Here is a 27,347-nt window from a genome sequence, read left to right on the forward strand (position 1 = left end):
GGGGGTGGGGTGGGGGTGGGGACAGTCCCCGTGGGGGACAGTCCGACGCCCGCCGGGAGCCCCGCGCCTCGCCCTCGGCCCTTCGCCTCGGGACGGCCCAAGATCCACACCTCCGGGAGGCTGGCTTCCGGCCCTGCGTGGCCTGGGGACGAACGCACTCACGTGTAAGCGTACAATCTGATGTTTCCGACTGGGGATGACAACCCCCGGTGTGACCGCACATCTTCCCAACCACAGTCCCACAACAGCATACGGACACAGAAGACTTCCGTCTGAGTCTGTGCTGAATACACGTTTCCCTCCTGAATGATGCTGGCTGTCCAGTTTAGGAGACCACATCAATAGCAACCACACGCTGCAGACTCGGGGCTCGGAGGGGCTCCAGCGCTCAGGCTCTTCCCCAGGCCAGTCACCGCAATCTCGGGGGGCAGGCCCCGGGTGAGTCGGTGTGCAGTCAAGGCCGAAAGCTGGACAGGTTTTGTTTTGTTGGTTTTTTTTTTTTTTTAATTCTGAATTTTCAGGTGTGGATTATACACACAGGAATCAGTCCTGCAGTGTGTGGTATCACCAATTTCATGAAGACTCTCCCCAAACCTATACAATCTCATATATCTCATTAAACTGCTTCTTCCTCTAAAATTAAAAAAATGTGTATTTATTTTTGAGAGAGAGACAGAGCACGAGCGGGGGAGGGTAGAGAGACAGAGGGAGACACCGAATCCGAAGCAGGCTCCAGGCTCCGAGCTGTCAGCACACAGCCCGACGTGGGGCTCGAACTCACGGACCCTGAGATCATGACCTGAGCCGAAGTCGGACGCTTCACCGACTGAGCCACCCGGGTGCCCCGAAACTGCTTCTTTGAATAAAAGATGTAAAACACTTGCTAACGAATGAAGACTCTAAATTAGAAAATGTATGAAAAAATTTTATAGGAGAAAATAAAGATTTTCAGATGAGTTGATACCTATGCGTAGCTGTCGATACAGTTACTGTACTCTCTTAATAAGATACTATATGTAAAATTTTAGCTCCGGTATCACGAACACAGTGTAATATCAGTTTCAGGTGTACAATGTGGTAACTCAACACTCCCACACAACACTCGGTGCTCATCACAGTAAGTGTCCTCGTTAATCCCATCACCGGTTTCCCCCATCCCCCCACCCCCATCCCCCTCCCCTCTGGTGACCATCAGTTTGTTCTCTACAGTTAAGAGTCTGTTTCTTGGGGTGCCTGGGCGGCTCAGTCGGTTAAGCATCTGACTCTTTTTTTAATTTTATTTTTGAGAGAGAGAGAGAGAGAGAGAGAGAGAGAGAATGAATCATGACCTGAGCTGAAATCAAAAGGCAGATGCTTAGCTGACTGAGCTACCCAGGCACCCTAAGCATCTGACGATTGATCTCACGGTCGTGAGTTCAAGCTCCACCCTGGGTTCCACACGGGGCTCCATGCCGGGTGTGGAGCCTATTTAAAAATAAAAAAAAGTCCATTTTTTGGTTTGTCTTTCTGTTTTTTTCCCTTTGCTCATTTGTTTTGTTTCTTAAATTCTACATATGAGTGAAATCCTATGGTATCCGGATGTCTTTCTCTGACCGACTTCTTTCTCTTAGTATAATACTCTCTAGCTCCATCCACATTATTGCAAATGGCAAGATTTCACCCTTTTCTATGGCTGAGTAACATTCCGTTGTATATAATACACCGCGTCTTCTTTATCCATTCTTCAGTTCATGGACACTTAGGCTGCGTCCATATCTTGGCTGTTGTAAATAATGCTGCTATAAACATAGGGGTGCATATATCCTTTTGAATTAGTGTTTTTGGATTTTTTGGGTAAATGCCCAGTAGTGTGATTGCTGAGTCACAGGGTAGGTAGTTCTAGTCTTAACTTTTTGAGGAAGTGCCATAACGCTGTTCCAGAGCGGCTGCACCAGTTTGCATTCCCACCAACAGTGCACGGAGGTTCCTTTTTCTCCACCTTGGCCAGTGCCTGTTGTTTCTTGTGTTGATTTCAGAGGTTCTGACAGATGTGAGGTGATATCACGTTGTAGGTTTGATTTGCATTTCCTCCATGATAAGTGATGTTGAGCATCTGTTCGTGTGTCTCTTGGCCGTCTGGATGTCTTCTTTATGTCTGTTCATATCTTCTGCCCATTTTTTAATTGGATTATTTGTTTTTTAGGTGTTAAGTTGTATAAGTTCTTTATATATTTTAGATACTAATCCTTTCTCAGGTATGTCATTTGCAAATATCTTCTCCCATTCGGTAGGTTGCCTTTTAGTTTTGACGGTTTCCTTTGCTGTGCAGAAGCTTTTTCTTGATGAAATCCCAATGGTTTATTTTCACTTATGTTTCCCTTGCCTCCAGAGACACAGCTAGAAAGGAGTTGCTGTGGCCAATGTTAGGGACATTACCACCTATGTTCTCGTCTAGCATTTTTATCGTTTCAGGTCTAGGACAGGTGTTCTGTAAACACGAAAACAGACTCACCAGTGGATGAGATTCAGCCAGATAAAGAGACAACATAGAGGGAACAGACCCTGCTCAGCCAAGAGAAGAGCGCCTCTAACTCAGAGCAGGAATTGGACACAGAAACCCGCCTGGTCACAGCCCTTCCTGGTTCCGTAAAGCGTGTCTGGATTGCCCGCCGGGCTGGAGAAGTCTTGGATCCAGCCCCTCGGCTCTTTATCTAAGCAAGCTTGGTCTTTGTTGGGAAGGGCCTCCTGCCCACACCCACTCATCTTTAGGCACAGCCTGGGGGCTCCTACCTACCAAATTCCAGTCCTTGGCAGTGTCTGGAGGAGACAGGGAAAAAGGGAAGTCCTGGTGGGTTTTGTAAGACAGATCAGGGGGTGGGGCACCTGAGTGGTTCAGTCCCTTGAGCGTCTGACTCTTGATTTTGGCTCAGGTTTTAATTCCAGGGTTGTGGGATCGAGGCCCAAGCGGGGCCCCTCACTGAGCATCAAAGCCTGCTCGAAAGTCTCTCTCTCTCTCTCTCTCTCTCTCTCTCAATGTAAAAAACAGAAACAAAAACAAAAAGACCCCACAACAAACAGGGGAGGAAATCTGCCTCCTCCTTATAGAGCCAGAGACCCACCGGGAGGATCGGACATGGGAAGCCGGGCACCAAGAGCCCCAGGGGATCTGACGGCACCAGCAGGGGCAGAGCTTCCTCAGCCGAGGCAGCCCACTCCTACGCTCAGGACTCAGAGGGCAAAAGGGCTCCATGCGATGAACACAGACGCGCACACACGGCGGGCGGAGGGGAAGCGTGCAATCCTGCCCCGACGGAAACCCAAGCCCACGGCACGCCCTGTGCTGCCCGCAGCCACGCCGAGGAAGGTCTCCCCCGGAGAGCGTGGATTCCCACCGGTGCGCCACGCGGAATCACCTTTGGCATTAAAACGCCCACTCAGCGCTAAGCGTTGGCTGAGCCCCGGACGGCCAGAAAGACCCTCAGAGAAGCCGAGGGTGACAAATTCCCACCAGCCAGCCACAAGCCGAGCATCACAAAGACCCCCATGGAAGAGGGTCCACCTGGCTCGTGATGCCGGAGCCTCTCCCTCTTTGTTCGAACTCGCCTCCCCACGCGCCCCTGGCTTCACGTCTTTTCTCACCAAGATGCTAAGAATCACGCGTGGCCCAGACGCCACGGTGATGAAGGTGATGAGGGGGTGGGCGCTGCTCAACTCTGGGCCCCGCGGATCCGAGCTCGGTCGCTCTGGGAGAGGGGACAACAGGGTGTCCTGCCAAACTGGAGGGACATCCTGCCTGGTGACCCAAGAGCCCCCCCCCCCCCCCACTTCAGTGGGTGCCGCGTAAGGGACATGGGACCAAAATCTGCCCGGTCACGGGCACATCAAGGCCAGCCTGTGGTGTGGCCGGGCCTGAAAAGACCCGCCAGGGCCTCTAAACATGCCACTGTCTCTCTGGTGACATGTTGGTCAACGGAAGGCAAGAGGGAAGTTACGCTCAGAAGACGTGGTTAGCCGTACCGGGTGGCACGCTGCCAGAACACGCGGCCTGGGGGTCTCGCCTCAGAGGAAAAGGTGAGTCTTCAGTAGCAGCCAGAGGGGAGTCACAGCCATTTGGACATCGATTCACATCTGGTGGTGTGGACCGACTATATGTGTTCCTCCCAAATTCCCGTGTGGGACCCCAAGCCCCGAGTGGTGGGCAGAGAGGTCACGATGGGATCAGCGCCTTGTGAGAAGAGGCCCCGGGAGCCCGCGTCTCTCCCTGTGCTCTGAGCATCCAGGGAGAAGGCAGGCATCTGCGAGACCCCAGACCTGCCGGTGCCTTGATCCTGGACTTCCAGCCTCCAGAAACAACTGTTTGAAATGCGAGGGAAAAATGCGCGTCGTTCAAGCCGCCCAGTCCGCGGTATTCTTGTTCCGGCGGCCCAAACCAACACACCCAATTGTTGACAAGCACACTCAGCAGAGAGTAGAGAGTTTACAGGACTCCAGCGGCATTTCCCCCAACTCCGAGAACCAAGGCGTGCGAGACGTCATTTTTCCCTTTTCCGTTATTTCAGCCACCACAAATAAACTTCCTTAGGCAGTAAAGAACAAAAAAGTAAGAAGCCCACGTGGAGCATGTATCCTTCTAGCTGTTTGATTGAAAAAGCAAACAGCTTGTTATTTCAATGACTAAAACGAATCCAAAATGCCCCTGTGGCTCAGTGCGGTCAGTGAAGCGGAGCCATACGAGAAAGTTCTTGGCAGTATCCTGGAGGGAGGAGGCCCACCGGCTGCACCGAGGCTTCCCTTCTGAGGAGGACCAGGCAGGCAGCCGAGCACTCGGTGCCTCAGTTTCCTCCTCTGTAACACGGGAGCGGCAGTGCAGAGGGCTAGGAGATGATTTTACGTTATCTCTTGGGCCCACCTCACTCGCCAGCCCTCCCTGTGTGGCCCCTGAACCCCCTGGCCCAGGTCCACTCAGGCTCGCCCCCCTTCACGGCTCTGTCCACGCCCCCTGCTTAGGGATGGCTCCCCACACGAGGCCTGAACCAGCGCCCGCTCACCCGTCTCGGCGGGCTCTGTGCCTGGCATTTAGCTGCTGCAGGAAACTGCTGGTTTCCCCTCTGTTCCCCACCCGCCCCCCCAGAACGAGTCCACGGGAGCAGCGGGGACGGTGTGACTGCCGCTCAGGGCGTGGCCTGACGCGGAGCACGCCTGGGACACGGAACGCTGAGCACAGCCGTTGAATGAGGGCATCGCTTCCGAATTTGATTACAGACTTAAAGTAAGTCCAGCCTGCTGCCCAAAGAAATCGCGCAGGGGCAGGCTCAGGTCTCATGCAGGAAACACGAGGCCCAAGTCTGTCACCGAGGCAGGGCTCGGATTTCCGCAAAGCAGCGGGGGCTCGTTCGACTCACCAGGGGCTTGTTCTCGTCGTCCGCGAAGACTTGCTTCTGCAGCCTGAATCTGTGTGCGCCGTTCTCGTGGCCCCTCGAATGCTGGGTCAGAAGAGCAGAGCGTTACAGCGATTCCCGAATGGACAGCGGCGACAGCAGTGGCCACCCCAGAGCAAGGGCCACCGTGCAACACGTCCCAGGACAGGCGCCGGGGGGAGCAAGACACACGACTAAGATAAAGCAACAAGTAATCGGGGGCTCTGGACCCTCAGACAAAAGACGTGGAAAGATCTTTCTTGACGAATACGCAAAGACTGAGGGATAAGGAAACGTAAAAATGCTGATTACGGCAACCTAATTGTCCTTACTGGCTTTGACAGTTTTCAGTGACGGACGGACAGGCCTGTAGAAACGATACAGGGCCGTGTCCTTCTCTAACGAGTGTGGAACAGAGGCCCTGCCGGGGTCAGCAGCGCAATTCAGGGCAGGGCGTTTTCACGGACACTAGTCACTGCACAACCAAAAACCGATCCTTACGAGCTTTGAGACGGAAATTCATGCTCGCGGCAGGAAAATGGCTTTTAAAATGTTTTACAATATCAACTATAGTTTTTTTTTAACGTGTTAACCTTCCTGAAGGTCGTGATTTTCAAAATCGGGTTTGTTTTCATCCAATAAGGCACCGGAACCCCTCTTTTCAGATTGTGCTTAAAGGCTCCAAGTATTAACAAGAGGGAGTCTCTGGCTCCCTCTCTTGCACGGCGGCAGGCGCTGTCCGGGAGCAGCGGGCCTTGGCCGTGAGCAAGAGGAGCTCCTGTCTACGCGGTCACCTCCCACTGGGGAGACCAGCGGCAAGGGGTAAACGAGATGTACTGGGTAAAGCCGGGTAGAGTAGGAGGCGGTTAATCAAGTCAGTGATGTGCCCTGACTTCCCAGGCAAAGCGTGAAACACGGGTTTGGGAGGAGCAAGGGCGCAGTGTTTGAGGAAACTGATGAGCAGTGGCTCGGAGGGGAGAGGACGGTGCCGGGGGCCAGCCTGGTGGACGTGACGTCCCAGGAGCTGGCCTGCCCACAGGGGGGACAGTGGTTCCCCGACTGAGACGGGGACAGCTGGGGCCCGGCTGTTTTTGGGGTGGGGTGGAGAGATTGCTGGGTCGTGGTTCGTCTGAGACGCCTCTACGGGGGTGGCAGGCGGGCAGTGCCCTGTGTGACCGTGGTGCTCAGGGAGAGGCCCCACTGACAGTGTGGAGAGGACTCCACACTGGCGCACAGGGGGTGCCGAGGCAGGGCCCGAACGTATCTCCAGTGGTGAGAGCACAGAGGACGGGGGAAGGAAGAGGCTGGGGTGCTGACACATCTGAGGCTGCAGGGACCCTGGCGGGCTGTTTCGACGGCCCAGCGTGGGCCGGAGGGAAGGCAGGAGGCGTGCACATGAAGTCAGCGAGGGTGGCCCGCGGGGACTGCTCCACGGTCAGTGGGGAACTGGGCGTAAGGGCCACAGGGGCTCCGCCTGGGGAAGGGACACCACCTGCCGGGCGCAGCAGAGGAGCAGGGGCCCGGCCTCAGGTCAGCCTCTGGGGGGGACGTCCCGGCCCGGACTGCTCCAAACTTCTTGTCTGGGGGTCTGTCGCCACGGTCATGACTAGCCCTCTCCTAGCACTGCCAATACTTCGAGGGTGGGACCCTGTCCACACTTGGCTACCCACTGACACCGCACAGACCAGCCAGACTGGCGGCGGTCGGCAGACACCTAGCCGACAAGCACACGGTCCTGGCAGACTCGAGGAGTAGAGAGGGAGTCCTTACCGCCACCAGGGAGGAAGAGCAGGCGATGTCCTTGGGATCTGAAACACCAAACAGAACAACGTGTGAACCCAGGCCTGAGAGCTTCCACCGCAAGAAATGAGACCGCAACGAGCCATCTGATACTTGACCAAACGGAAGGGAAAGACGGCTGCCCGGCAGGGTGAGGCTGCAGCTGGTCAACCCGCCAGGCCGCCCCACGCCCCCTCTTTCCGTCCCCGGGACCACATGCTCCCCCAGTGCCTGCAGCATGGCAGAGGGAGCCACCGGCAAAGGGAGACCGTCACACGTGTGAAAATGTGGGACATATAAAAATAAGCAGAGCACATGTGTGCTATGATGACAGCCCATGGAAAACGCATGTAAGGACAGGAATCAGAAGGAACTGTAGAGGTGGGACAAGCCTCTTTGGAGCAGCTGGTCACTTTCAACATATGTGATGGGCTCGTTAACATTACGGAATGAATTACAAATAAAAGTTAGTGGGGACCAAACATCTCTTGTGATACAGAGCAAAATGCCTTTTATCGAAATGCGAAGAAGGAAGGACAGGTGCAAAGCCACAGAGCCGACAGCCAGACTCACAGCCTCCAGGAGCTGGGGGACGCGGACCCCCTGCTTCGGAAGCCAGACGGCCGCCCTAACGGGATACACAGGTCCCTTGCTTCGGAACGGCTTTGAAACCCAGATGGCCGCCAGGACCCCCTGCTTTGGAACCCAGACACCGCCTTAAACAGCCCGGCCCTTCCTCCTACCCAGAATCTGGGTCTTTTTGTAACTTTTGGTGAAACAGCTTCACTGCCTTGAGACACAAAGAGCGACGGGGCTTTCAACTTCCCACAGCTGAGTTCCCTCTGGGGACACGGGGGTGACAGCCACGGGGGGCCCCACCGGACTGAACACACATTCTGCTGGACCAGCAGCTCTTCCACGCCCGCCGTGCGTGGCCGCTTGGCACTGGCGGTCCCGGTGGCACACCTGAGATGTGCCGTCACTGCTTACAGTGATGTCAGCGGTGCGCAGGTGGCTTTCCCCAGGGAGGCCCCTGTGAGGTCCCCAAGGGTCAGTCAGGGGGTCGCCACCCCTCATGAGGCTCGGCCAGCCCCCACGATACGGCCTTCACTGTACGGGGCGTCAGCACAAAGGACGCTCGGATGGGACACGCCAGAGAGTGGCTTCCCAGGCCGACCCGGAGGGGCCCGAGAACGGGGGACCGGGAGGGACCCCGGTCACGAGAAGGGTGGGGAGGGAGCGGAGAGAAACCAGCAAGGTGCACGTCGACTGGCCTCCCGTGTTGAGGGCTCTGCCGGCAGCATCGCCCGTCCCGACAGCTGGCCGTCATCACCGTGCACACGGAGCCTCCCGGTCACGGGGACAGAACATGGTCCCCCCTCCCCCGGCAGAAAGGCCCCAGTTTTGTTCTGCTGTGGGGGAGGGCAAGCGGCCTCCTTTAGGCTGACGTGCCCTGCGTCCACGTGGACCCGGGCTGACGGGGGACACGCGAAGACGGGCCTCAGGCGTGAGAGCCCGGCCGGGGCCCGGGTGAGGAGGACGGGAAGGGTCTGAGCCTGCACGCCGGGTTCTCTCTGCTCGTGCCAGCTCATGCGTGGCGCCTGGGGTCCCGGCACGAGGGAATGTCAGGGGACCACAGAAGCACCTCGTCCCACGAGGCCGGCTAGAGGCGCCGCCTCCAGAGGAAAGTCAGCGGTCAGCACACGGCAGTGCCCGTCAGAGCCGCGCGCACAGAGGCCCCCCCGACCACGGCTGCAGGGAGACGGGGTGCGTGGCGGGGTCAGGGGGCTTCCCCAGACAGGGCGGCATAGAGTAGAGAGGCCCACTTGGGGGTCGGGGTGGCTGTACTGCGGGATGAGGTCCCCTGCCGACAGGTACGGATGGCAAGTCTGGCCCGTGTGCAGGAGCGATGGGGTCACGAGCCCTGTTGACCTCCTGGCTCTCGTCAGGGGGCCTCCCCGGGGGCTCCGACATCCCCGGCAGGAAAGAGAAGGGCCTGCGGGGAGAGGGGGGCCGGAGGCAGGGCGAGGAGGGGTGGAGGCCGCCTCACACGCGCGGCGAGGGCGGGAAGGGGGGCTGCGGTCAGGGGAGTGCGTGTCCCACGAGCAAAGCCAGTCTTCCACTTCACCGGGAGAAAGGGGCTCACGTAACGGAGCGACGGTGGCAGAGAAGACACCCACGTGTGGCGTCTCTCAGACGCTTTCTAAGAGAAGAGTTCCCACGGCCCCAGAGATAATCTCTCAACTCCCTGGGTCCTAGGGAACCCCGGTTTGACAAACAGACTTAAGAAAAACCTACACTCTCTGTTGCAGGAAAACGTCTCTCAAATGCATATTGTCTCTGTGACAGAAAATAGCGTTTACAACAGAGTTTGGTTTTTTTAATCATCACCTAAATGACAAAAAAAGACCTTTTGAACTGTATCCACGAGAACACGTCCCAGGGACCTAAGGGGTCTGTGGCCAAAGTGCGAGAAAGTCTGAATGGGTGAGCAGGCGCCTGTTACACGCCAACCTCACCGTCTACCGTGTGACCTTGGGCAGGGCACCCACGGCCCTGGAGGTCCACGCGACTATGCCTGCAGCGAGCCCGGCGCGGTGCCGGGGACACGGGAGGCACCTGCTGTACGGTGACACAGAATGGTGACACAAGAAGGGCCACTAATTACTCAGAGGGCCCGAGAGACGGCTCAAGTCCAGGGCACAGAACAGGGTAAGCCTCGTCCGAAGGCAGTGCCGGGCGAGGCGGGGCGAGGGCGGGGACCAGGTGACTGATCTGGCTCTGGGGGCGGGGGGGGGGGAGGGGGGGCAGGTTCCCCGAGAAAGCTGCCCCAGACCGGGAAGGGTGCGGGAGCAGGAGGGCGGGTGTGGGGAGGCCGGGAAGAGGAGTGGGCAGACAGCGCAGGTGGAGCCGCGGAGGGGAGGCACGGGGGCTCGGCCGAGGGCCCGGTCGCCTGTGGCGAGGGCGCGAAACCGCCTGGACGGGGCCGGGGACACAGGCTCCGGGTCCAGGCCTCCGTCCCACAGCACCACCCTGCCCGGGGTGCCTCAGGCCGCCCCCGTGGTCAGCACGTGGCCTTTCTCCTCAGGTCAAGGACGACCCAGGAGCAGGAGAACGAAGTGCAGGTCTGCGGGTGTGCGTCTGTCCCCGGGGATCTGTAAGCCTCCGGACAACTTCCTGGGCAGGGTCCCCGGCCTCACGGCTCGGCAGGGCCGGGAAAGCAGCTCGGGGGGTCACCGCAGGCGCGGGACGGAGAGGGGGGCCCCGACCAGGGCTGGTGGGAGGGCAGCTCCAGGAGAGCCCTGCGTGGACCCTCTCTGCCTTGTCCCGCCCCCTCGGAAGACACAGGAGCGGTGGCTCCGTGGGAAGGGGGCTCTCGTTTTCCTACGGAGGATGAACCACAGCTTCCTTGTTCTTGGAAATCCTGTCCCGAGTGGGGGACGAGGCCCCGCCCGGGAAAACCGACCCGAACGGTGCTACGATCCCGGCCGGGCTGGCGGATTAATCGCTCCTGCCGCACACCCCATTCCGTGTCACATTTCCTCTTTCCCCCTAAACCAACCCTTCCTCGGTTGGGGAAGAGAAAAAAAAGGGGCCGTGGACTCTAGACCTCGGGCAGGACACACCCGGGGGCCCCTGCGCACGAGCAAAGAGGACGCGCATTGTCCTCCAGATGACTAATGCGTAAGGAACGCTCTGGAGAGCCTCGGGACCCAGCTCCAGGTGCCAGGGAGCCAGCGTGGAGACAACAGGGGACAGAGGGACCTTTCCCGGAACTCCGCGGTACCCAAGCTATGGCTGCCCGCCACAGGCCGGGTATGTGGGTGAGGCGGCTCTAAACCCGTGTCCGTCTCACGATTCACTGGTCCTGGCCACGTGGACACGTTGCAAATAGTGTCCTCGGCCCCGGAGGAGGGGGAAGCGGGGGTGAGCCGCAGCCACCCCTCCCTGAGCACGCCCGCGGCGCACCCCAGGCCTCAGCGGACCGCGGCCTCGCTCTCACTGACAAGGCGGGCCTGGAGCCTCACACCCGCACAGCTGATGGTAGTCACTTTAAGACGGAAAGGTTACCTTTAGCACCAAGAAACAAGAAGTGAGAAGCTGGGTCAAACAGACCTCAACGTCCCGGGTGACGAAGCCGGCAGCCCGAACTCAGAGCTGAAGTGACAATTAATGCCCAGCACGGAGGGCGTAGCCGGGCTCCTGAGGGTCCCTACCTGGGAGTTAACAGTGGGGAGCTGTGCTGCACCATATGATTTTGTTTTGCCTGAAGCCAAATCAAAGAAGTAAATGCCAAACGTGACCCCTCAGAACAGCTCGTGGGACGGGGACGCCTCGACACCCGACGCTTTCAGCAGCTTCTCTCCCACTGGAGGTGGGACTGGAGGTGCCAGGACTCCTTGTCCCTGCCGGATCTCTACTTTGAAAACTGATTTCAAATTCAATTAAGTCAGAAGTGTGGTATTGAGTCTAGAATGGGGCAAAGAATTTGAGTTTCTGGGAGAACACTCTTCACCTGATTAGGACATCCGGTCTTGGGTTGTGCAATGACTTGGTGACATCGTCTAAGGTAGACCTTATCAGAAGGCAGACAAGCCGGCGAGGTGCCAGTCTGCGTCGGCAAGACAGGTGAGCAGGTGCGGCCACGCGGGCTGGGCGCCGCACCCCGGCAGGTGAGCAGCGTGGCAGGCCTCGGGCAGACGTGACGTTGCCGGCACCGGGCCAGCCACGCGCACCTTGCGCCGCGGGGCAGGAGGGCAGGTTGGCATGGGAGGAAATCTCAACATCAGTTACTCCAGAAATCAGGAGACGACAGAAAACCCAGCCAGACCTGAAGACAGAAGGTTACCTGGCAAGGGGAGAGCCAGGGCGACCGCGGGCCCGCGCTAGGCCAACACAGCGCGTTCTCTTAACAACTCGCCCCGCGAGGCCCTCCCGGGGCGCCATCTCCAAGGCCGGGGTACTTACGTTCGATGAGAAAGAGAAAGCACACGATCCCCATCGCTGCCACAATGGCCCCGGGCACGACGAAGGACAGGCCCCAGCACGTGGACACCCAGTAGCCGGCAATCAAGGACCCCAAAATGTTGCCCACGGACGTGTGGGAGTTCCAGACCCCCATAATCAAACCTCGCCTGCAACACAACAAAACACAAGACGGCCAATGATGTCGAGAAGCTTCAGTGGACCGGCAGGTGGAGGACAGACGGTGCCTACGACGGGTGCGAGGAAACATCGAAATCAACGGGCGGCACGGACGCCACTCCCGCAAGGTTGTCTGGCGGGACACGCGTCAGGCCGTGGCACTGCACACCCCTCTCAGGGCTCTGTTATTCTGCGCTTACGAAGAGGAAAGAAGCCTTTCCCTGACCTTCTTGGAAGGCCCCACATTTACATTTGTGCCTCCGAAACTGAAATACAATCATCTGGGGCACCCGGGGGGCTCAGCCGGTTGAGCGTCTGACTCTGGATTTGGGCTCAGGTCGTGATCCCACGGCTCGGGAGTTGGAGCCCCACGTCCGGCTCTGGGCTGACAGCTCGGAGCCTGCTTGGGATTCTCCCTCTTGCCCTCTCTCTGCCCCTCCCCCACTCACGCTGTCTCTGTCTCTCAAAACTAAAAATAAACTTTAAAAACAAATACGATCGTTTGAGGAGATGCCCCATTAGTAAAAGTTCACGTCGAGGACCCCGCCGGCTGAAGGATCGAACCCGGGCTCACGGCGGTGGGTTCTGGCCCTGCTTCCCTGCTTTCCCCGTGGCTCCCAGCGCTGTGTGCTCTCAGGCCTGGCCACACCGTGAGCCATGCAGAAATCACGGACCGTGGGCCCATCGCCAAACACTGAGTGCAGCTCAGGACCTGTCACCCTTCCAGGTGCCTTCCTGTCTTGGGACAATATACTTATTGCTTCACAAGACCCGGGGCCGGGCCCTAAGCTCCGTGTTTCTGCCAGGCTCGCGGGTGACCAGCTGCACAGAACGACACGCTCCCCCAGCCCGCGACAGGGACAAAGGCCCACCTGAATCTCAGAACCCCAGAGTGTCAATCATCTTTGAGAGAGTAGGCTAGCAAAAGCGGCTTTTTCCGCAGCGGATCTAAAGAAAAACTAAAAATGACGTGGTCTGGTTTGCGTCAGAATCTGAAAAAATAAATGGTGCTGAAAGCGGGAGCCTTTTCTCACCTTCCTTTTCCGAACCAGTTGCCGAGGCAGGTGACGACGCTGGGCCAGCCAGTGGTCTGCACCAGTCCGTTGATGATCTGTGATGGGGCAAAGGAGGGCTGACGGCAGGCGGGAAAGCGCACACGGCCGTCTTCAGGCCAGGCTCACAGGCGCTTGCTTCCCCGGTTCTTTGCAAGTTTAGGTGCACAGCGGGGACTCCCACAGCAACAAGGCAGCAAAACCCTCCTTGATGGGAGCCTCAAGAGCCACAGATGTGTTTTCAGCAACACACACACACACACACACACGTGCATGGAAATCATACATAAGTGCTTTCACTTCTGTGGCCTGAGCCTCTGAGAGGTGAACGGGCTGGACGCAGAGCTCGGGGAAGCGTTTCTCCACGTTTCAACAGCGCCCGGGCTGACGCTCTCAGAAGGTTCAAGAAGCGCGAGCAGGTCTGCTTTAGTCTCGGGGCATCCAGGGTCAAGGGCACGACAGGAGCTGCCCTCCTTTGCCCCCTACAGCGTCCCTGGGCCAGTCCGGCTTGCCTTCCCTCAAGGAACAAGCTGGGACTCTGGGAAGATCTTTTCCTTCCTTCTAATTTTTTATTTTACTATAAAGTGTGAATCACTGTTGTCATTAAAACAGCCAAACTTGTTCAAGTCCAAGGGCAACATTTGAAAAGCAAATTCCGGACAGTTGGCTTTGATGATTTGACGACACCCTCAGGCTCTGGAGAGCCTCAGAGGCTGGGCATGAGTATTTTCCTCATTTCTCACTTGTGGTCGATGTTTACCCAGGGCGGGGCAGGGCGGGGGCAGTGGCAGACCAGGACAGATGGGCCGGCAGGAAGGGCAGAGCCCACGGCCTGGCTCTACTTCCCTTGGAGCACCGTGAGGCTCTCTCCTCTCCGCCCTGCTGACCACCCACAACGCCGACCTCCCGCCAGCAGCTCCAGAGTGCTCCCTTCCTCCCACCCCTGCCACCCTGTGTCCCTCCATCGAGACAGGTCAAATGGGCCACAGGACACGAAGTCTCCCACACTCGGGCGGCAGGGCTCCCAGGGTCCCTGCCTCAGTGCCCAGCGGGGGGCTCGGAGGGGGAGGATTTAAGAGGCAGGTCCCAGGACTAAGGGAGGCCTCACAGCTACTGCAAGGACAGAACTTCCTGTGCCAGCACCGACCCCAACGGCAGACAGGACCCCGTGCACCCCCACCCCCAGGCAGCCTTCTCTCGTGGCAGAAAGGCCCAGTCCGATTCATCACGGAAACCCCATCCGTGGGGAGCCGCGGACCCAGACCTCACCTGAGTTACCACGTAGAAGCCGAAACTGTGGATATTGTAGAAATACCCTAATCCAAACAGGGCGGTAAAAGCACCACTGGCCAGCATCCCAAAAGTTAGGTAATACCGAATGGGCAGGCGTTCCCCTATTATGCCACTGAGGACGGAGAAGAAAGAAGCAAACATGAGAAAACAAACACACCCATAACGTGAAGGGTCCGGATCTTTCCGGATGTTTTCACGCTGTTCTCCGAGCTTTCAGAACTCCGATGCGCTACAGTTTCCAGGAAGATTTCATCACAGCTGTCTCCAGTGGAGCACTTATTAACCAGAAATTGGCAATTGGCAACATCTCTTAGGACTTTATTTCTAGTAAAAGCCACTAACTGTCAAGTAATAAACCTCAAACACTATGACTTGCCTGTGACGGTTGCCAATTAAAACAACCAAAATCTCGTCCTGCTAGTTAAACGCGTTTTTCTGTAAACAGCATCCAGTAACTGTGCATAGTGTTCAAACATCTGGAAGGGCAGATGTAGGCGTGTCATGAAAGGGATCAGTTGTGGCCTCAGTTAGTCGCTCGCCCCCGGCTGCGTTAACACGCCGGGCTGGAGGGGCTCTGCCAGCTGCCTTCCTGCTGGCACCACCGTGACCTGGTTTGAAGACAGACAGACTGGAGCGTGAGGTCAGGGACAGGGGGTGACATGCTCCTCTCCACCGGCAAGGTGGCTCAAAATGAGCAGCTGGCTGGAAAGCTCCTTCCCAGAGCCCAGGTGCTCTGGGTGGGGTCACTGTGGGTGAAGGGCCCAGGGCAGGGTGGCCTCTCACCGCCTTAGGGGAAGGGCCACCAAGGAGCAACGTGACAGTGTCACTTGTTCAGTGCAGAAAACCCAGAATAATCCCAGGTAAATGGGAGGCTTTTGCAGCCATGAGAAACCACGGGTCATATTTTCTTCCACGTGGCCATTAAGGGATTCGGATAAACAAGAAACTTAATGGAGAGTGACCCCTACCTGCCCGTGAACAATGCTCTGGGAACCATCTCCACGATTCTGTCTTTTATCTCAAGAACGAACACACTAGAAAACCTGTCCTTCTGGAGTCCCCAAATAAAGCAATCTACTTAACACCGCACCGGTGACTGAGGCAAATGACTAAGGCAGAGGAAGTAACTTAAAATTAGAAACAGGGGTGCCTGAGTGGCTCAGTCCGTTGAGTGTCAGACTTCAGCTCAGGTCAGTGGTCTCACAGTTTGTGGGTTTGAGCCCCGCGTCGGGCTCTGTGCTGACAGCTCGGAGCCTGGAGCCTGCTTCGGATTCTGTGTCTCCCTCTCTCTCTGCCCCTCGCCTGCTCACACTCTGTCTCTCTCTCTCTCTCTCTCGAAAATAAATCAACATAAAAAAATTTAAAAAAAAATTAGAAACAACATTCAGGTCAGATTTTAAGCTGGGGAGAAACTGGTCACAAACTCAAGAGCGTTCTAGAGCTAAGCAAGTTCTCTGCTTCAACCCGCTGGCTTCAGAGGAGAGAAGACGTGTCTCGGAGGGGCTGGCTGACCTGCCTGGCGTCACGGGACAGAGCTAGTGCCGTCGGCCAGGGCTGACACATGTTCTCCAGTCTTGCTATATGACACTGGGCCCAAATTTAGTCTCTGCTTCCAAGTCGCTAAAGAAAAGGCCTGAGGGAACGGACACCATTCCACATGACATCCGATTCATACCGGGACCAAAGGCCAGGGCGCACCTGCTAGGAAGGTCTGGGCTGATGAAGGCGCCCCCGTATGCGGTTCACCCGACATACAAACGATCCGTTTCCTGAGCCACGTGTCACAGTGTCACTAAAGGGCCATCCAAAGAAGCAGTGTATGCCTTTGTTACAGCCACGAGTCTACTCTGGATTCTACACGAGGCAGAATTTTGTTAACAAACCCTCATTGGCGAGTTTCATGACACGTTATCTTTGCTGATACATAAGCAACAGTAAGACCCTCTTATTTAAAGCCTTCTTAACCTCGACCCTCTTGACCTGTGGGGTCGGGTCACTCTTTGTGCCATAGCATGCTCAGCGGCCCTGGTCTCTGCCCACTAGATGCCAAGCACCCCCTTGTCCGGTTGTGACAGCAACCTTGTTTCCAGATCCTGCTAAGTGTTGCCTGGGGGACAATATCACGCTAAGCTGAGAACTGCATTTAAATACTGTTTTCTAGGGGCGCCTGGGTGGCTTGGTCGGTTAAGCGTCCGACTTCGGCTCAGGTCATGATCTCACAGTCCGTGAGTTCGAGCCCCGCGTCGGGCTCTGTGCTGACGGCTCAGAGCCTGGAGCCTGTTTCAGATTCTGTGTCTCCCTCTCTCTCTGCCCCTCCCCTGTTCATGTTCTGTCTCTCTCTGTCTCAAAAATAAATAAATGTTAAAAAAAAAAAATTAAAAAAATATACTGTTTTCTAGTAACTGGGAAAAACACAGTCCAACCTTTGGGCTTTTTCTTTTTTTTTTTTTTTTAATTTTTTTAAGGTTTATTTATTTTTGGGAGAGAGAGACAGAGCATGAGCAGGGGAGGGGCACACACCACAGGCTTCCGTATCCATAGTTACACATTTGTTCTTTCAAACCCGTTCTGCAGGGCTATGCAAATGAAATACAGAGGGGCCGTCCACTCCACCAACAGAAAGTGCCTGACCGGGCACCACCCCCACCCTGCACTGGGGTCCAGGGGCAGGTCTGGGTGATGCCACACTCTGGTAGATATCACAGAGAAGCTAACCGCTCACGGGTGTCCCCACGATGCTCAAAGCTCTGAAGATCACTGGGTCTCTGAACAAAAGCCTCTTGAGCTGAAGGCCTTTAGTCCCTATGATTTTTTTTTTAAACCCGGCTGGACTGACACGATACCAGTTTTTAATCAGCCAATCACATATCCTGTTACCCACATAACACTTCCACCTTCCTGGGTCGATGCAGGACGGGGTGAGAATCGCATGTGACCGACGCTGGGAACACTCCGCGGGCCGGGCTCTGCTCTGCGCATTCTACACGGATTAGCTCATCCTCTCCTGCCATGATCCGGGGAGTTAACCACTGCTGTGCCCATTTCGCAGAGGGGAAGCTGAGGCCCAAAGAGGGGCAGCACTGAGTCGGATTTATTCCCAGCTGCGTGTCTCTGGGGTCCGTGCCCCACCCACAAGGAGGACGGTGAGGTGCCGTCTGGGGCGAGCTGGGCAGCCAGGGGGACGTGCCCGGCACACACCCTAAACTGCTGTGACCCTAGTGATCCGGCTCGTGTGAACAGATGGTGGCCCCAGGGACAGAGCAGAGGATCACTCTGCACACGATCCCCGGGAGCTACCAGCACCCTGTTCCCGGCGACCACCCCACGGCAGGGTTAACGGTGCCTCCGAAAGCCCGGGGCCCTGAGAGCCGTCCCCGGACGGCCCGCCCTGAGCAGCACGACATCCGGGGCGTCTACACGCACCGCTCTGCGGTCTCGTGTTGATCAGCCCTGCAGCACACTTTACCCTCCTCTCTGAGAAGAGCCGGGGCGGCAAGCAACCCGCAGACATGTCCTGCGGCGAACGGACGAGAACGACGAGCATCTGAGAAGCAGGCAGACCTACCTCAGGTACATGCCGATGGCGTAGGCGCACAGGAACGAGTAGTCCAGGGCCCCGAGCAGCTGCTGGTAGTTGTCCTGGTCTACACAGGGGGAAAATCGGCAGGAAACAGTGAGTATGGCCTACTTCCACTAAATACCAGTCTGTGTTCTGGGGCCGGGTGACAAAGTGCACATGCCTCCTCTCTACACTTGGGCAGCAGACGCGGAAGGAGAAAGGGACGGTTCTGAACACAGAAAATGTGGCAGGACATCCAGTTGGCTTCCGGACAAAGGGAAAGAAAGTTGCCACATTCTCAAATAATCACTAACTAGACGTCATCTGGATTAGAGAAAATCCCCACCGTGCATGGGGAGCATGTGGTTTTTTTATTCATTTTGCCTCCCGAGTTAATCTGGCTTTTCTGCAGCAGCCCCGGGCCAGCCCCCGCCCCACACCTCTGGGGGCTCCCTCTCCTGTCCAGCACGGTCCCCGCTCAGCAAAGCCTGGCCCTCAGCCCCGACAGATGCAAAATACAAGTCCTCTTGAGCAGATTTCCCCAGAAAGAGGATCTCCCGGGCGTCGGCAGGTGCCGCGGACACGGTAGCTGTGGGAGGAGGCGAGCGGGTGACAGGACGGAGCTGTCCCCGGACAGGCGGTCACGTCCGGGAACATCGTTAGTGCCGCCCAAATCGGTGAGGCTGCCTGTCGCTTTCAGCACTGGCTGTCTAGCCACGCGAGAGGCCGCAGGACGGCGCGGGTCAGGATCGGGACACACAGGGGTGGACAGACGGAGAGCTCACCGAACGGGGCCCAGCTGCAGTCAGTCTCGTTGTCTGGTGGCTGCTGGCGGGGGGTGTCACTGGCCCTCTGGCTCTGGCTGCTGAATTCGACGTCCCCCTCGTTCAGTGCGGCACAGTACCTGTGGAGCTCACCCTAGGACATCAGCAGAGACAGAGAGCGTGCTCAGGCCAGGTTCAGGGGCTCGCGGCATTGGAACAGCCGCCCCCTCCTTTCGGTCTTCCCAGGGCAACCACGCTCTGGGGGAGCGAGGCCCCGCCGAGGCCTCTGCACCACCCACCGAACGCCTGCGGTGACCGGGGCTGCTCGGGCCTCTGCCGCTCCCAGCCCCGAACTCACACACAGCCAACACAGGCCTGTGACGGTCGGGCGGCGGAGACGCCCACGCAGCTGAGAGCCGCCTGCTGCCAGCCCGGCACCGCCTGCCACACTGCGAACACGGCCTCATCGTGCCAGATTCACACCCGAGTAAATGCCCCGCGAAGCCGGAGAGCAAGGCACAGGTCCAAGCAAAGAGGAGGATGAATCTCCCATCAGAAGAAGCCTGACGTGAGGAGCGCAAAGGGCAGACTCGGTCGGTCACTGGAGGACAGAACCTAGCCCCAGGTGGCAGCGGTGACACTCACTCACCAGCAGGAGGGCCGCGAAGGGGGCGGGGCACGCGGGGCCCGGAGCGGGAGCTGGAAGGGGCCAGACCCTAACCTGGGGATGGTTCGAGCTTGCGCATATTTGCCAGGCTAGACGCTTCAGATCTGCGGGTGTTGACATGTGCAGATCCCGTGCCTCAGTAAGACAACAGCACAGATGGGGCACAAGGCCACCGACCCACCAAGTTGTCGGCGGAGCCAGCACGCGGGCCAGGGGCAGAGGAGTGTAAGGCTCGGGGGCCCTCTGGCTGACAGGTGTAGGGGCCTGCGGAAGTCGCTCCCACCCGCCTCAGCGTGCCCCCGCCTGCAGACAGGGCTGGCCCCCCTCAGCCGCAGAACTTAGCGGGATCGGTGATGCCGTTCCGGGGCATGGACGCACCAGGGAGGGCCGGAGGAGTGGGCACCGGGGCTGTGTGCAGGGCGCAGGGGACGCAGGGTGCTCCTTACAAGAGGACCTCCCCTTCCAGAAAAGGGCCCGTCTTGCTACGGGGGAACCTCCGCCTGTCTGCCAGTCTGCCTCTCAGCCCCACGGTCCACGTCTCCCCTCCCCAGGCGCCCCCGCCGCCCGCTGTGCATTTTCTGGGTTTTTCTGCTCCCAGGGGCTCAGATGAAGTAATCCCCCAGGTGTGAGTGAGGGCAGAAAGGAGGCAACCACAAGGGCAGGGAGTGGCCCTTAGTGGGAGCAGGGCCCCAAGCGGCGTTCTTCACGGAGCCGCAGCGTGAAGGCAGGGGTCTGGGGCTCACGAGGAAAGCTGGCCCCAGAAAGAACAGCGGCCACACGTCCTGCCCACCGCCTCCTTCCCTGGCACCCGTCTCTTCCAGAGGGAGTCACCAAAGAGGCTCCTGCGAACGGCTGCCCTTGCCAGGGCTGTGGTCAGCCTGGGCCGGACGCCTCCTGGTTTTGCACGGACACACGCCACCGAGGCCTGGCAGGGCACATGGGACTCAGCCGCTCTGTGGTCCCGTGGCTTGTCATCAGCACCGGGTGTTCTGCTAGCATTCAAACCTCGCCCTAAAAATTCTCCGCGGGCTCCGCTTTACAAACTCAGTCGAGTCTTTGCAAGACAGCTTTCCTCTCACCCTCCGGGGGCCGGAGGCCGGCTGTGCTGGCCTGGATCTCGGAGTCGCCCTGCCCTGCACACAGCAGGCGGCCCTTCCCCATCCCCCCGGGTTCATACTTGGCTCCTCCTCTCCCCGTAGAAGTCACCCTTCCCTGGGCCAGACCCCGTGCCTCACCGCCCTCGCTGTCCATCCGTCGCCGAGAGAGCCGCAGGCGGGCCGGGCGCTGACCCGCCTGCCGAGACGGAACGAGGGAGGAGGTAGCTGTGGGCCACGGCTCCAAGCGGGGCTTCCACATCCCCCGGGACCAAGAAAGATGAGGAAGGATCCCTTCTTGTGTCATAAACAAGCAGAAAAGGGTTTCATCTTGGTTGTCCTGTGATGAGGGGGACTCTGAGCGGGGACTCCGGTGCCACGGGGCTGGCCTCCCGCTTCTCCCCTGGACTCTCAGAGGGCACAGCGACTTCACCAAGGCAGGGGGCCCCCTACTCACTCCAGCTTCTGGCGGCCGCGCTGAGCCCTTCCCCAGCCCGCACCCTTCCCACCAGAACCGCGATCTGCACCCTCTGGGCGGCCGAAGGGCTGCAGGAGAGCCAGCAAAGACTTCACACTGGTCCCGAGGATGCTTGTTTCTATCGCCACGTGCTGGCTGTCAGCCACCAGCTTTATTCCCATACCCGGTGTGTGAGCGAAAGTTAAGGATGAATTAGGCCAAGAGGATCTGATCAGAAAAACCCTCAGCAGGGGAACGGGTTCATACCCTGGTGTGACACCGACGGGGGGCTAGTCCTTGGCCCTTGCCAATTTTTACGCGGATGTTTCCACAGGTAACAAAATTAATGGACGTGTGACACCAGGCGGTCATTAAAAGCCAAGCAATCAGGAGACTATGTGGCCTGGAGTCTCCAGGTACACGACCCTCCAGGTTATTTACCACTGCCCACGTGCCACATGGCGGGACAGCAACAAACTACACAGCAAGTGCCACGGGGATTGGAAGGTGGGGGCGGGGGCGGGAGGGGCTGGTGTCCGCAGGATGGGGGGACGTGGCAAGCAGCCACGAAAACAGCCACGGGGCCACAAGGCGGGTGGGGGTGGGGGAGGGGCAGGCGGGGGTGGGGTGCGGGTGCTCTCTGTCCCATCTGCAGATGCATCTCCAGCCCCGGCCCCTCCCCCAGTCCCCCTACCAGTGGGCAACAAGAGGGAACCACGTGCGATCAGCGGGCATCATGGCCTTCCGGAGGCACTGACGTTCTACACGCGCTCACATCCACGCAGACTTAGGCACACATATCTGTACGTGGACGCACATTTACTGAAGACTGTTGTTTAAGCCTCAACTTGAGCCACGAGCCTCATACACTCATTCCTCCCAACTGTGGGGGGGGGGGGGCACCTCCTGGGTTCTCAGGTCTGCCAGGCCCCAGTGATGCTGCTGGTTCTGGGTGACTGAGCAGAAAACCAACCGGGCGGGGACCAGGGCGGGGACCAGGCCGGGGTCAGGAATTCAGGGCGGTGACGATGGGGACGGCAGGTCAGAGTGGGATGCCGGCCTTGTCAACGCCCCCAGGAGAGGGGTCGTGGTTGTGCCCCCTGTAGACGACACAGTGAGAGCTCAGATTAGAGCACGAGTGCCTGCGTGTACGTGTGAGTGTGGACGTCGTCCACATGCAGGGACACGTGTGGTTAGCTCTCTGTGGTCCACCAGGTGGTGTGGCCCGTTCACTTTAACTAGTCCTTTACATTCCTTTTATCAGGCTTTGGGTTAAAAGAACTTGCCAAGGCATTATCCAGAGGAGGTCCTAAAGGAGAAAGGAAAGTTCCAGTACCTGCGGTGGTCTGAATGCCTGTGTTCCCCCAAATCCCTGTGTTGAAACCTGCCCCCCGCCCCCGTGATGGAGTAGGAGCGGGGGCCTCTGTGAGGATGGCAGGTCCCCTACGTGAGGACACGGGGAGGCGGCCATCTGCAGGCCGGACCCCGCTGGCTCCCCGATCTGGGACTTCCAGCCCCCAGGACTGAGAGCAGTACACGTCTGCTGCTGGTGAGCCACCCAGCCCACGGAACTTGCTAGAGCAGCGTGAGCGCGGGGACAGGCTGACCTCGGGAAGGGCGGCGGGCCCTGCGTGTGCTCAGCTGGTCTGCGGGAACCACTGGCACCACAGGACCGCGTCGCCAGCCCACGCCCGCTGCCTCAGGGGCACGGAAAGGGGGCGGGGGGCTTTCTGCTCCTGTGCATCCTCTGGTTTTCAAACACGGAACCGTTCTATATAGACATTAAGTACACCTTCCTCTCCCCTCTCAAAATAGCTCTAGAAATCTTCCTGTGTCACCTGGTCTGGCTCTGATTAATTATCGTTTTGTTTCTTAATACTTGTTTGTTTACTTTTTGAAGTTTATTTATTTAAGTACTCTCTGCACCCCACGTGGGGCTCGAACTCACGACCCCAAGATGGAGAGCCGCACGCTCTTCTGACTGAGCCCGCCAGGCGCCCCTGTGATTCTTTTAAGCGGCTGCGTATATCAGCTTATGGACTGGCCATAATTTACTCAAACGTTCTTTCACCTGCTGACTGGGGTCACATAATATGCAGGATTTTTCCTTTTTCTTTTTGGAATTGCAAACACTGCCACAGTGAAGACACATTTGCAGATTTTAAGGACGGCGGTGCTTTCGGTTAATGGGCAAGGGTCCCAGAGCGGCTGAAGGGTGCATATTCTATCTCGGAAGAGATACGGTTCACAGAATGGTCCCCAGAAGGCGGGAGCCCGGCGTCCCCACTGCCAGCGCCTGGCCGTCTCCCTGCCCTCGCTGCCCTGACGAGGGCAAGTGTTTAGACAGCGGGAGTGATACGGTCAGGGGCCACTTTCGCTCGCCTTCGTGACTGCTCTCGCCGGGCCACCGGGTGTCCGTGAACGACCCCGCCCGCCATCCCCTCTGGCTGGCCGCCTTCGGGCTTGCCAACGCCACACCTCTAAGATGGCCATACTTTCGCTCTTGGGAGTTTACTTATGTTTCCCATTTGATTCTTTAATGTACCCATCTATTTGTATAAGACAGAGAGCCCACTTCATTCTTGTAGCCGAGTAGCCAGCTGCGCTCATGACTTTTGCTAAATGAGCTACACTTTTCCCAGCACCTCCGTCGACCACACCACGTTTCTATTCTCTTCTACTGACCTCTTGGTCTACTCTCAGGTGTACCATGAAAACTTGATCATGGTGGCTTAATGTTTCCTTGGTCATTAATTCTTGCACATTTTTCCACATGTATTCTAGGGAGACTTTGTTCAGTTAAAAAGACACTGTGGCAGGGCACCTGGGTGGCTCAGTCGGTTAAGCATCCGACTTTGGATCTGGGCTCAGGTCATGTCAGTTTGTGGGATCGAGCCCCACGTTGGGCTCTGCACCGACAGTGTGGAACCTGCTTGGGATTCTCTCTCTTCCTCTCTCTCCCCCTCTTCTGATTGTGCTCTCTCTCTCTCTGTCTCTCTCAAAATAGATAAACGAACTTAAAAAAACGCTGCTGTGTTCTAATGAAGCCCGCACACCGGACACTGGCCACTCCACCCACGGCGTGCACCGTGGCCAGCTTTCCCGGCGGTCTTGTCTGCTGCTGAGCGTTTCACACCTTCCTTCCTACAGGCCCTGTGTGTGCAGGGAGGGCTGGATGCTCACACTCAAACCAGTGGGTGTCCCCATTCCCGCGGGGCACAGGGCTCCCTGCAGCTCCCCAGAGAAGCCCCCTGCCCTCAGGGACGCTCGGGCCCACGGGGGCGGCGCGTTGGGGAGAAAGAGCCCCCAGCGGCACCCAGTGCCTGGAGCGGGCCCTGCCAGTGCCCAGCCTCGAGGCCTGAGGCCGGGCTGGGACAGGATGTGGGAAGGGGGAGGGCTGTGCCCCCGGCTCTCCGTCACTGTCATCTTTGCTTACTTCTTGCTCCACTAAAATCAGAGACAAATGAAATGTCTCAATGGTGATTAAAGGTGAGTCCAAACAGAGTAGCCTAAATCTGACATGACATATGTCTGTCACTCTACAGATGTCCTTAAAGAATGAGAACCGTTCTACCTGGTGATCAATTCCAGGTAAGCGAATATATTTTAATTTTGTGTTGCTTATAATGTGTTGGGAAATACGGGCTGCAGAGAATTCAAACTATTCCTTGTGTCACCAGAATCATCCCTACTTCTCGTCTTATACAGAAGGGGCCCAAGCACGTGAGCGCTTTGTCAGGTGTTATAAAGCTTAAGTCGCTGCAGGTAGTGGGACAACCTTATCCACCTGAGAAGAAGAAACCTCAGCTCAGCCCATCGCAGGCGCTAAGCCTGAAAATCCGTGTGTGAAAGAAAAGCCGGGTATGAGGCCGCGGACGTACTCAGGTACTCCACACCCTGTGGGCCCGCGGCACAGAGGCCGAGAGCAGAGACCCTGCGGAATTTGCTGGAGCTGCGCCACCCTGCACGAGGGGACTGGGCTCCCGAGCCCCCAGGCCTGCCGCGAGGACTGTCAAACGATGAACAGGGCACCCTGCCCTGCCACGGGGCTCAGCAGGCGTCCTGACGGATGCAATACTCACATAGGAGTTGACGGGACACCGCCTCAGCAGTAAGCCCCAAGCTCCCGGCGGGGCAGCTGGGAGGGTGCCCCGCAGCAGAGCTACATCCCTTCCTGGCTGAGCAGGACCCTTGTGATAGCGCATCGAATCCAAGTGTCCTGTCCCGCCAAGGAGGTCCTGTGGCGGCCGGCGCCCCCTCCTGTGTCCTCGCACGGAGCCTCGGCCCCCTAGGCGGGGCTTGCCGGTGAGAGCCCACTCTCCCTGCTCTAGGCGTTTGCCCCCCACCCAAGGTCAATGCTGAACCCCCAGCAGCTCCTTCAGCCCCACGGCGCTCACCGGGACCCCTCCAATGGCCTCTTCCATTCTTAGAACTTGCCTTTCCTTGAGCCGTATGTGCGCTTCCCTAACAAGGAAGACAAGGAGTGAGTGGTAGCATTGAAACGTAGTGGCGGGTCCTTGGTATGATTTTAGAGTCCCTGGTTGGGTGCATCACATCCCACCATCTCTTGTCCCCCCGCAGTCATTCAAACTTGGTGTATCAAAAACTCCAGTGACGTGAAGGGTACGGAAGATTCCTGCTAACTGGGGGTCAAGGACGAACTATAGGATCCTTTGAGTAGACGGATGCTGTTTAACTAACACCCACTGGGCGTTACTGGAGAGCAGGGGACACAAAACTGTCCACAGAACGATGGCCGTGTTCGGCATTCCCTGTCCCGCTGGCCTGAAGGCCTCTGGGCGGGAAGGGAGGAAGCGTGGCTACAAAGGTCAGAATCACGGTGCCCGATCTGCGTCCCTGCCCAGGACCAAAGGGTGAGGGGGCAGGCAATCGAGTTCTGACTAAGCGATCTTTGGCAACAAACAATTTCCTGTTCCTTCTACAACCAAGAGTCAAAAGCCTTGACAGTCTATAGGCAAAAATGATGTCGTTCCTGTGAGGGTAAGAAAATTAACTCGCTCCTTCCCCGGTTTAAACTGGCTATTACGTAGGACTGTCTACTTGAATCTTCTCTTCTTGAAGTCTAGTTAAGTGCCCTGCTGAGCGTCACCTGGTGCTCACCCCTCCCTCAAACAGAAGCTCGTGGCTCTAAGAATAGCGGGGCCACCACGGCCAGGCTTAGGATCGGAGCACAGTGACGGGATAAGCACCTTGGGGAACGATTTCAGATTAGATGTGTCTGGAGGGAAAAATTCATGCAGGACAGAATAAATACTTAACGAAGCTTTAGAAATCTGCAACCGTCGACTAATGCGGCACCTCTGAAGTTACAAACCCTAAAAACGCTTCGAAGACGTTCATTTCAGAAAAGGGAAACCAAGGAGGATAACTTGCTCCTAAATCGTCTGTTTCCTCCACTTGTCTCACCACCACCCCCCACCCCCTCCCTCGCTCCCAAACCCGTTCCTAAAGTAACAAGTTCCTTACAGAAATCATAGGCAGGACACGAAACAGGGTGCTTTTTATGATTTCTTACCTTCACTATGCTGATAGGCTTTCGGGATAAGTGGAAACTGGCATACAGCAAAAATGTCAAAACAAAAATGAAGGCTCTGTACCTGAAACACAGAACAGAGGTGGGGGGTGACGTAAAACGATAGAAGATGCGTTAAGAGTACACGTGTTTCCCTTGCCTCCGGAGACATAGCTAGAAAATGAAGTTACTGCCTGTGCTCTCTTCCGGGATTTTGATGGTTCGGGTCTCGTATTTAGTTTTGAGTTTCTTTTCGTGTCTGGCGTAAGAAAGCGGTCCGGTTCCATTCTTCTGCATGTCACTGTCCAGTTTTCCCAGCACCACTGGTCGAAGACACCGTCTTTTCCCGTTGCGTATTCTTGCCTCCTTTGTTGAAGATTAATTGACCACACGTTACGATCGTGGCTTTATTTCTGGGTTTTCTACTCTGTTCTACTGACCTATGTGTCTATTGTTGTGCTGGTACCACACTACTTTGATTACTGCAGCTCTGTAGTATCTCTTGAAATCTGGGATTATGACGCCTCCAGTTTTTTCAAGAGTGCTTTGGTTATTCGGGGTCTTTTGCGGTTCCATACACATTTTAGGGGTGCTTGCTCTAGGGCTGA

At 57.3% G+C, this 27,347-nt stretch overlaps 1 protein-coding gene across 8 annotated transcripts in view; it reads right to left on the bottom strand.

Moving 5' to 3' along the window:
* Positions 1–27,347, bottom strand: part of SLC37A1 (solute carrier family 37 member 1) — an 82,155-nt gene that overhangs the window by 23,625 nt on the left and 31,183 nt on the right. For all 8 annotated transcript variants that reach the window (XM_078452737.2, XM_060640526.3, XM_078452733.2 and 5 more), the window contains 8 exons: positions 26,743–26,824; positions 19,010–19,142; positions 18,231–18,309; positions 14,642–14,777; positions 13,355–13,431; positions 12,144–12,310; positions 7,167–7,204; positions 5,382–5,462 (listed from right to left, as the gene is read on the bottom strand). In XM_078452737.2, coding sequence (XP_078308863.1) covers positions 5,382–5,462; positions 7,167–7,204; positions 12,144–12,310; positions 13,355–13,431; positions 14,642–14,777; positions 18,231–18,309; positions 19,010–19,142; positions 26,743–26,824 — 793 coding nt within the window. The remainder of the gene's footprint in view (positions 1–5,381; positions 5,463–7,166; positions 7,205–12,143; positions 12,311–13,354; positions 13,432–14,641; positions 14,778–18,230; positions 18,310–19,009; positions 19,143–26,742; positions 26,825–27,347) is intronic.

This window comes from Panthera onca, chromosome C2 (assembly GCF_046562875.1).
Source record: "Panthera onca isolate mPanOnc1 chromosome C2, mPanOnc1 haplotype 2, whole genome shotgun sequence".
Taxonomy (NCBI): Eukaryota; Metazoa; Chordata; class Mammalia; order Carnivora; family Felidae; genus Panthera; species Panthera onca.